The sequence below is a fragment of the Sinocyclocheilus rhinocerous genome, unplaced genomic scaffold (genome assembly GCF_001515625.1).
Source record: "Sinocyclocheilus rhinocerous isolate Xijiao unplaced genomic scaffold, SAMN03320098_v1.1 scaffold984, whole genome shotgun sequence".
Lineage (NCBI taxonomy): Eukaryota > Metazoa > Chordata > Actinopteri > Cypriniformes > Cyprinidae > Sinocyclocheilus > Sinocyclocheilus rhinocerous.
The window spans coordinates 567,139-577,864 of record NW_015643603.1 but is presented as its reverse complement, the minus strand read 5'-3'; the positions used below and the strand labels follow the sequence as shown (position 1 = coordinate 577,864).

General features: G+C 41.0%; 1 protein-coding gene across 1 annotated transcript in view; it reads left to right on the top strand.

The window, feature by feature from the left end:
* The window catches only part of map1b (microtubule-associated protein 1B), a 24,058-nt gene extending 13,466 nt beyond the window's left edge, over nt 1-10,592 (top strand). The window contains exons 3-5 of the mRNA XM_016575028.1: nt 2,767-2,849; nt 5,051-5,191; nt 5,315-10,592. Of these exons, the coding sequence (XP_016430514.1) occupies nt 2,767-2,849; nt 5,051-5,191; nt 5,315-10,567 (5,477 nt within the window). The 3' untranslated portion in view covers nt 10,568-10,592. The remainder of the gene's footprint in view (nt 1-2,766; nt 2,850-5,050; nt 5,192-5,314) is intronic.
* The last annotated feature ends 134 nt before the right edge of the window (nt 10,593-10,726 follow it).

The following is a 10,726-nucleotide window of genomic DNA, read 5'->3' as shown; positions in this document are numbered from 1 at the left end:
TTTATTTGTGGCGCTCGCCACAATATCAAAACTGACCGATTTTCCAAAAGGCTTCGTTGAATAAACATGAGCACATACTGCACGTTTAAAAATCAAAACGAGGCGCGGGTGTTTTTATATCACTATTTCTGAAGGAAGACACTATCTTTAGAAAATTTTCTGTCATTTTCATTTCATCTTGCATGTTATATGCCTGATAAAGCAGCGTTTGTGAGCTCAGCGCTGCTTTGTGTACAGTCATTACTGGGGAAACCTCTGTTTCTCCCGCTTTAAAGCACTTCCTGCTGGCAGAGAATGAATTTGCATTTTCAGTAAGTTCGTCTGATTTACGCAGCAAACATATTTTGGTTTTCCTATGTCCACAGGCGCTGCGGATAATCCACGGGTTGGGTAATAAAAATGCATTCTGATTATTTGCGGGTGGATAAAATAAATCATAAATGATGCAAATATTAACTAAATTAAAAAATAAAAAAAAATTTCATGAGGCAGACGATTCCGTGTGTGTGTGTGTTCGTTCGCCTGATCGGGAAGTTGCAGTGACAGAAACGGTGACATTCCAGATAAAGTTTGAAAGGAGTAAAGCCTGTGTTAATGCTATTGAGTAGGCTAATATGGCCAAAGAAGATATTTTGTTTTATAAATAACAATAAATGTTCATTTAAAAGCAGCCCACGATCAGCGTTTTATGTTACCGTTATCCCTTAACGGCTCTGACGAGGTTTTGTTCCGTCCTCCACGCTGTGACAACTGACAAAAGACTATTTTTAGCCAAGCAGCGCGGAAAGCCGCTTCAGAAACGTGCCGTGGCTGGCTCATAAACACAAGCACTGACTAGAGCGGCCGCGATCAGCTCCGGTGTTCTGACAAATAAGGCTACCTATCAGATTATGCTACCAACACTGTAAATCGTCAGAGCACCGGTAGCCGTGGAGCCGCAACGCGCCGCACACGTGTGCAGTGAGGCGCAGATCAGCTCTAACGTCACTGAATCTGCTGTTAAAAATGAACCATCTATTTATCATATCATCATGCAAAACATACACGACAAATAGCGAATTTTTCATTGTTTCTCGAACCGTCATAGCATTTCCACACCAGCGATGACATGACTGTGGCGCAGCTGGTGCCAAATCATTTATGTCTCCACGCATCATGTACGTCATCACGCATTGACGTCATCAAATTGCGATCGGTTCGTGAGATCGGCCAAGTGTAGTGAGTACCGATAGAGTCATAAAATGTGATTATCGGCCGATACCGATCTCCGGCCGATCGATCGGAGCATCCCTACTGCATACAGCTGTGCCTTTTTTCCAACACAGAAAAGGGTCTCATGCAAAGATTCCAAATGCTTATATATTTCTTGTCAATGTCAGTGAATTTGGATTATTCTAAATGAAGGGAGCATGTGCCTGCAGTTAGTAATACGATAATACATCCTACCAAATCCAGAACAGTGAGTTTAGCATATGTGTGGATTGAGTTTTTTAAAGTTTGCAGTTCAAACTTATTTACGAATCATGAAATCTGTGTGAGAATGTTTGCATGCAGGTTTACACACTTTAGTGAATGAGACCCAATATCTGCAATGTAAATTCCCTGGTGCACCAAAGCTTTATCTACAAGGTTTTTTTTACAACTAATTTTGGCTATGGTGTGACCAGCCATGAAAAAGGTTGTGCACTGTTAAGTGCAAATGGAAAAATTGTGTGTGTCCTCTTGTGTTTTAGATTTAGATCCTGAAATTTTAGTTATCGAAGGCCTTATTCTTCAGGCAATTTTCAGCACTTATGGAGTGCCCAGTCACTGAACCTTTACAAACAACCTCAGAGGGGGGATTATGAGACTATGAACAACAATTGCTGAATGAGTGATGAGGCTGATGTTACAGAAGGGGCTCATAGACCTCTGCAGTAATAGCAAACACTCTAGTACGGACAGTGACAGAGTTGACCGATTCCTGTAAGCTGACAGCCTCACCGCTTCTGGACAGCTTGATGAATTTATAATAGGATCAATTCACCCAGACAGAGATCGGGAGGTTTTCACTTGAATTTATTGGGAGCCATTTGGGCAGGGGGATGGGAAATATGAGATATTGAAAAATCAAAGGCAGAATTATATTGTCAATATAGTCACGGTCTCAAAGGACATGTATATACAGGATGTACAGAGAAAATTCTCAGTTAGCCGAGAAAAGGGAACACACTGTGGAATACTAGAAGCTTTTTCATGTTCCACCCATGAGGTGATTGAAAGGATGACAAGTTGCTGGAGGAGGGCAGAGGTTAATTGGATATCTGTGCCAATAAGAGCGTATAGAGAAATGAGGAAGAGAGGGATAGTGTACGTGCATGAGTACACACTAGGCAATTAAGTGAGACAGATCACATAAAAAAAACAACCCCATGACCATCATAACCATTTTGACTGCAAATTTAACTTAAAACTCAATAAGGCAAATATGCATGACAAAAGGAGCTGAAAGAATTGTAGTGAAAAGAAAAGGAAGACTGGTCTGCAGAAAATCTACAGACGAAATAAACTTACCAAAACGAGTTCTGTCTCCTGTCTTTATGGTTCCTTAAGCAGCAGCATTGGTGTTTTGTGTTCAAGTGAAGACAATTCTTAAAATATATTGGCGTATTCATAATATTTGTCTTTTTAACTCCGTGTACAACACAAACCAAAGCATATGAAGATCCCTATGTCCATTTTGTGTACATCACTCTGAGCATTAGTAACATGTCATTTTATTTACAGGACAAAAGATTCTGCGTCACAAAAGTAATGTTTTGGAGACAGTAGTGCTCATCAACCCTTCAGATGAAGCCGTTAGCACTGAGGTAAACACCCTCTTTCTGTCTCTCTATATTTCTATAAATATATCTCGATGTCTGCAGCTAAAACGTATTTTAAAACTGTTGTAGGTGTCTGCTTGTCATAGAATAAATGCAGAGCAGCTAGTAACCTTTAGTACAAGAACCAGTGGCGTAGCGTCTGGGTATGCAGGTGCATATGGGCCCGGGCAGTTTGGGGGCCCGCCGAGCTGGGGGGAACTTTTAATTGAAACGAGGGAACGAATAGAGCCCTCCATGGTCCTGGCCCTTGTCCAACAGCTTATGAGAATTCTCTGCCCGAGTCCGACTGGATACCGTGACTTTTTTCTCTCTCTCTTCCGGGGCCCGCCGATCTGGGGGGGAACTTTTAATTGAAATGAAGGAACGAATAGCGCCCATGGGCCCGGCCCTTGTCCAACAGCTTATGAGAATCCCGTGTATTTTCTCTCTCTCTCTCTTCCCCATCATACAGCTATTAAAATAGTTCATTTTTGGTTTTTAATGGCAAAGTGGTCATATTTCTTTTTGTTTCTTTATTAAGTTAATTTAGAAATATGTTTGGAACATTTTATGTTTGTTAAATTCAAATTTTTGTTTTTTAAAGGAACGACCAAGTGGCAGCAGCAGACAGTGAGTTAAGCATTATGTTTGATCAATTTAGCCTTCTCAAACCAACACGACTTGCCTAAAATAAACAGACATAAAACACTTCATGCATTTCACAGTATTAATTGAAACATTTAACCTAGATAAATGAGCGCTGTTAGGCGCATATCCAATAGTTTGTGCGGAGAGTGGACGCTAAAGCACGCTTTGCAGGACATGAAGGCGCCAGCGCGATCACTTGCATTTTTTCTTTTTTAATAATAATAACTTAAAAATATGCCGCGATATACTGATATGTAACGAAAACAAAAACTCTTTCATTATGTAATCCGTAAAGATGCATTTTTTTATAAAGGCACGTCCAATGAGGACATGGCGAGTCAGGTTTGTCAAATTCATTTTTGCAACATTGATTCAGAAAAAATTAACTTATTATTAACAAATAATTCAAATATCCCCTCACTATTTTTTTTACTTTTTTTGTTAGTTTTTTATTTATTTTTTTGTTTGTTTGGGCCGCTGTGCCAAAATTGTGTTTGCATTCAGTACCCTATACGGCAGCATTTTTGTGCCACGTTGAAAAATAACTAAATAAATAAGATTAACGTCATAATATTTTAAGAATAAAGTCAAAATTACGATAATAAAATCATGTTGTATTGCGTGAAGTTAATGTGAAAATTCCACCTATAGGCCTAATCCAAAAAAAAGAAAAAAGTCTGTGGCATCCGTCATTCTTTTGACTTTTTTTTAAAAAGACGTTTATTGTTTGTATTTTATAATAAAATTGACAGAAGGCTGAGACTTTGTAGTAACAAAGCACAAAGCTGCGATTATTGAGTGGCTTGCGGACCACAAATAATGAATGGACTTGAAAACTTTAAACATAATTTCCAAGCATTAGCCTATACCGTAAATAAAACAGCTTGTGAATAGTCACGATTCACGTAACATTATTTACTTCAGAAAGATCAACAATAGGGCCTAAGTTAAGTTAACCCAGTTGGAGCCCATAACGTTTGGGGGGGGCCGTACAAATTTTTTGCATATGGGCCAGGTGCAGACTCACTACGCCACTGACAAGAACATTACGGTTATAGTGTTGGCAACAGTATCAACAGAAAATATGTTGACTCACCTAATATTACAAAAACAATTATATATTTTTTACACTACAAAGATACAACCTGTTCAATATTTTAATTCACTAATATGCCAGTACTTCAAAGAGTTATGTATGTATTGGGTGTGTCACAGTTGCAGACAAACTCACAAATGCACAAAACGCTCAAACACACAAAGCTTTGCTTGCAAACTGTGACTGCAGTTTAACTCTGCATTAATAATATGGGAGAGCACTGCAGGTCTGAGACACAGAGCCAAAGTAATACAATTCAGTAAAACTAAACCTTATAGAAGAGCTTATAGAAAAGAGTGTACTTCTGTTAGCTGGGTAATTCAGATATTGCATTTAAATAATTTAGGATAACCTTCACATGCTGTGTTGGTTTGTTGCAACAAATGCAAGCCATGATTCATTCAAATCAAGTCAGTGTTTAATGAAGATTATAATATTTTATAAACTTTTTGTCTACACTCAGGTACGTCTGATGGTCTCAGACACAGCCCACCATAAGCTGCTGCTCCTAGCAGGACAGTGTTTTGAAAATACAGGCGAGCTGATTCTCCAGTCAGGCTCCTTTTCTCTCTCCAATTTCATTGACATTTTTACAGATCAAGAGGTGAGTGATTGTTAGCTTTTTGCTTCGGTTAGCTATGTTTACCAGTTTTGTGACTGCTTTTGAGAAGAGATTCTAATAAAAGTTAAATGTTTAGTGAAATGTTTCAATTCATTTGACTCACAGATTGGAGAGCTTCTGAGCACCATACATCCAGCCAACAAAGCCAATTTAACTATTTTCTGTCCGGAGCATGGTGACTGGAAAAATTCAAACCTGGACAAACACAACTTGCAGGACTTCATTCATATGAAGCTAAACTCCCCAACCATCCTTCCAGAAATGGAAGGTCTTTCTGAATTCACAGAGTACCTGTCAGAATCTGTAGAAATCCCATCCCCATTTGACATGCTTGAACCCCCAACTTCAGGGGGGTTCCTAAAATTATCCAAACCATGCTGTTATATTTTCCCTGGTGGACGGGGTGATTCAGCACTGTTTGCGGTTAACGGCTTCAACATGCTGATTAATGGTGGATCTGATAGAAAATCATGTTTTTGGAAGCTGGTACGACATCTGGACAGAGTGGATTCTGTTCTCCTTACACACATTGGAGATGACAACCTTCCTGGTATCAATAGCATGCTGCGGCGCAAAATAGCTGAACTTGAGGAGGAGCAGTCGCAGGGATCCACAGCTAACAGTGACTGGACAAAGAATATGATCTCACCTGATATTGGAGTTATGTTTGTCAACGTGCCCCAGAACCTAGAAAACCTTGAGCCCAACTACAGGATTAGGAGAAATGCTGAGGAGGCATCTCTCACGCTGCAGTACCTAAACAAGCTGTCTTTAAAGCCTGAACCTCTGCATAGGAATATTGGGAATACAGTAGAACCAATTATACTTTTCCAGAAAATGGGGGTCGGAAAGCTTGAAATGTATGTTCTTAACCCAGCTGAGAATAGCAAGGAGTTGCAGTACTTTCTGAGAGAATGGACTGGTAGTGATAAAGACAAAGCCCCCATCTTGTTACCAAATGGAGAGCTCCCAATCTCGTATTTGTCTTCCATCTCATCACTGATTGTGTGGCATCCAGCTAACCCATCGGAAAAAATAATCCGTGTTCTCTTTCCAGGCAATGCCACTCAGGATAATATTCTGGAAGGCCTAGAGAAACTTAAACACTTAGACTTCCTCAAACATCCTGTGATCACACAGAAGGAGCTTAATTCAAATTTAGCACCAACACTGAAACAAGCTAAGATGAAACATAAGACAGATAGTAAAGAGAGCCTGAAGTCCACATCAAAACCATCCCCAAGCAAAAATCTCCACAAAGAGTCCAAAGAAGAATCTCTTGAAAAACAAAAAACCCTGAGTAAAACTGACTCTGTGGAAACTCAGGAGCCAACACAAAAAACAGAGAAGAAAGAAAAAACACTTGTGAAAAAAGTGAAAACCGGGGATAAGGACATTAAAATCAAGACTGAGCAAATACCCAAAATTGACACTCCAGAGAACAAGAAAGTTGACATTAAACCAAAAACAATGAAGATAGAAACAAAGAAATCAGTGGAAAAAAGTGAGGCTAATAAAAAGGCTGAAAAACCCACACCCAAGAAAGAAGAAAAGGCCATAAAAGAAGAGAAGGTGAAGAAAGAGGAAGTCAAGAAGGAAATTAAAAGACGAGACATTAAGAAAGATTCCCTATTAAAGGAGAGCAGAAAGGATGAAAAGAAAGAAACTCAAAAAAATGAAAAAGAACCTAAGAAAGATTTGAGGAAAGCCAGTAGCTTGAAAAAGAATGCCCTTGGCACACCCGAGGTGAAAAAACCTGCACCTAAACCAAAGGTTGCAGCACGAGGCAAGGGCCCTGGTAGTCCCGCAAAATCCAAAGAAAAGGCTAAGCCCAAGCCCACCAAAAAAGATGCTGGCAAATCAGTGGAAGCACCTTCCGTCTCAAGTGCTACTGGTGAAGAACCTGCTGTTGAAGCCAGTGTAACAGATGTTCTTGAGGCAGAGAGGTCACTGATGTCTTCTCCAGAAGACCTCACTAAAGACTTTGAGGCTCTGAAAGCAGAGGAGATTGCTGAAGATGACGAAATCCTATCACAGACCAAAATAGACGATTCCGATCAAGGAGAGATGATTAAGCATGAAGAAATAACTCCTTGCAAAGAGTCTCCAGAAGCAGCAGAGTCCCTGGATGAAGGAATAGCAACCACAGAAGCTGAGGAGGAATGTGGTGGTATTCCAGGAGATCTAGAGCCAAATCAAAAAAGCAATGGTACCAGTGAAAAATTTGAAGATGAAGGAACAGGGTTGGAAGAGTCATCTGAGATAGGGGACTATGAAGAAAAGGGCGATACAGAGGAAGTGGATGAGCAAGACAGAGTAATATCTAAGTTAAAAGATGACGGAGATCAAGAAGAGCAGGAAACCAAGGAAGGATCAGATTATGGTGCAGAAGAACCACAATATAGACATGACAAAGAAACTGAGTTGCAGAGTTTTGATGTAACCACACCACCAAAGATCTCTGCACCGGTATCTCCTGCTGTTTCTATTCATGATGAAACCCTACCAGCAGGTTCAGAATGTGAAGTTGCCTCTGATGATGAAAATCGTGATGATCCTCCAGAAGAATACACAACATCTGGACACACTCAATCTACAATTGAGATCTCAAGTGTTCCAACACCTATGGATGAAATGTCTACTCCAAGAGATGTAATGAGTGATGAGACAATTAATGATGAAAGTGATTCTCCCTCCCAAGATTTTGTTAAGTACGGTATGACTGCAGATTTTGATAGAAAGAACCTTTCACTTCTCCAAGACCTTCCTGAATTAGATCTCTCCAAGAGCGATGCCACTGAGGGGCATGACTATCATGCATCAGCTTCGACCATTTCACCACCATCTTCACTGGAGGAAGACAAATCTGCCAAGGAGTTTTTAGCTAAAGACACACTCTCTTTTGATTCAAACAGGCTCAGTGCTTCCACTACAACTTTGCCTCTTGTCAGGTCACCTTCTGGTGACCAAAATGTGAATGTTGACCATGTTCATGGAGGTGTGTCTTCACCGATTGAACTGGGAACCACATTAGCTGGGATGTCAAAAGGAATGGAATCATGCAGTCCCGATGAGAAAACCTTAGAGGGCCCTTTATCTCCTCAGTCATCAGGTCACACACCTTACTACCAATCCCCAGTGGAGGAGAAAGCTGGCACTCTACCATCAGACAAAACACCTGAGCCCCAGGGTCCTATTATTGTTGACATCACAAGTGACAAGGAATACTCTCCCAGAGAAGCTAGTCCTATTGATGAAGCAGTACCTGTGTCACAAATGGGAAAGAAGCAATCACCAAGTTATGAAGCACATTTATCAACCACTTTTGAGGTTGACCACAAGACCCCAAGCCAGACTGTCAATAATGATAAAAAGTTAGCAACTGATGACAGCTCTTCAGTTACATCTGCTACATCTTTGCCACCGGCTAAAGTAGAGAGCCTTTCTGATACAAATCCGTTCACAACATTTAAAGAGGACAGCAAAATGTCCATATCTGAGGGGACCACATCTGGCACTCCAGTTGATGAGGTTGTTGCAGAAGACACATTTTCTCACATTGCCTCTGCCTCAACAGCATCACTCGCAACAAGTTCTTTACCAGAACCTACAACAGATGATGTCTCCCCATCACTTCATGCTGAAGTTGGCTCCCCACATTCCACAGAAGTGGATGACTCTCTCTCTGTCTCTGTTGTTCAGACTCCGACCACAATGCAAGAAGCAGAAGTTTCCCCATGTAAGGAGTACAGTCCCCGGCCTATGTCAATCTCCCCTGATGTTTCCCCTAAAATAGCAAAATTGAGAATGCCACAACAGGAAACAAAATCCCCTGAGCAGTCATTGTCAGTTGAGTGTAGACAAGAATCCCCAGAACACTCATTTGCATTGGATTTCAGCAAGCAGTCACCAGATCATCCATTTGTAGGAGGAATGCGGCGTACAGCCACTGAAAATGGTCCAACAGAAGTTGATTACAGCCCCTTGGATGGAACCAATCTCATGGGAGAACAGCGCAGACCTGGGGAAGATGGGGACAAGGCAATGCTTTTCAGAGATTCTGATAGTACCCAGGTTGCTTCTGTTTCCCCATCAGATGCCTCTCAGTCCACCCCATCAGTTACAACACCCTGCCAAATTGGGGAGCCAAGAGAAGTTTCTTCAAATTTAGGACATTTCTCAGAGCCTGTTGCTCCAAAACAGTCACCCCACAATCACTCTCCTTTATCTCCTGACTCATCTCTTGTTCTAGGCGGACTAAGCACCTCACATGAAGGAACAGATAAAGATAAAACTAGTCCCAACTCATTTAACAAAGAGACTGGTATGGATAAAATAGAGGACAGAAAAAATCTGGAGAAGACTCCTCCAAAGGCCAGGTCACCCTCATCTCCTATAGTGTCATCTTGTTTTTCTCCAAAGACAGAAGAGCTTAAACCTGGCTTAGGGACAAATCCCTTCACAGACTCAAAATCCCCCACCAGTCCCAAAATGTCATCTCCAGCTCAACATTCTCCTACTTCCAATCAGACAGACACTCAAGAGAAGTTTTCCAGCAGCTCCACATCATATTCCTACAGCTGTCAATATGGTGAATCTACTCAAATTTGTGATGGCGGGTCCATAGGGCCAGATACCTCAAAAACAAGCCCACCTCAGTCACAAGCAGATGTAGACTTGTGTTTGGTGACCTCCTGTGAATACAGACATCCAAAGACAGAGCTTTCTCCATCCTTTATAAACCCCAGTCCTCTTGAGTACTTCATGAATGAGGAACATCCTTTGGAGGAGGAAAAGCCACTTGCTAGGTCTGGAGGAGGACCACCGCCACCTGGAGGGAAACAGCAGAGCAAGCGGTGTGAGGAAACTCCTCCAACTTCTGTAAGTGAATCAGCGCCCTCTCAAACAGACTCAGATGTTCCTCCTGGCACAGAGGAGTGCCCATCAATAACTGCAGATGCAAATATTGACTCTGAGGATGACTCAGAAACACTACCAACAGATAGGACTATCACTTATCGTCATGCAGACCCACCTCCAGTCATGCCCAGAGACCCCGCTCCTGCCCCTCCACATCCTGATGCCTGCATGGTGGATCCTGAGGTCCTTAAGGCTGAAGAGGCATCCCAAAAAGATGAAAGAGGGAAGCCAAAAAAGAACATCAGCAGCAAGACTAAGTCATCTGCAACAAAGAGCTTGTCAAAAACAAGTGCCATCAAAGAGTCAAAAGTGTCCTCTCCAAAAAAGAATACAGAAGTTACAGATGTTAAAAATGCCAAAAATGCTACTAATACCTCCGCATCAAGGGGAGTGAAAAGCAGTACTTCAGGTAACTCTAGTTTCATACGCAGAGTTTAAAAATATGAAAAATACATGTGTACTATAACGCCTTAAAAATTACATTGTTATATGTCTGTAGCTTTTAAAGAGTTGTTTATCTTTGCTTTTAAAATCAGAGATTACTGTATGTATGTATGTATGTGCATATATATATATATATATATATATATATATAAA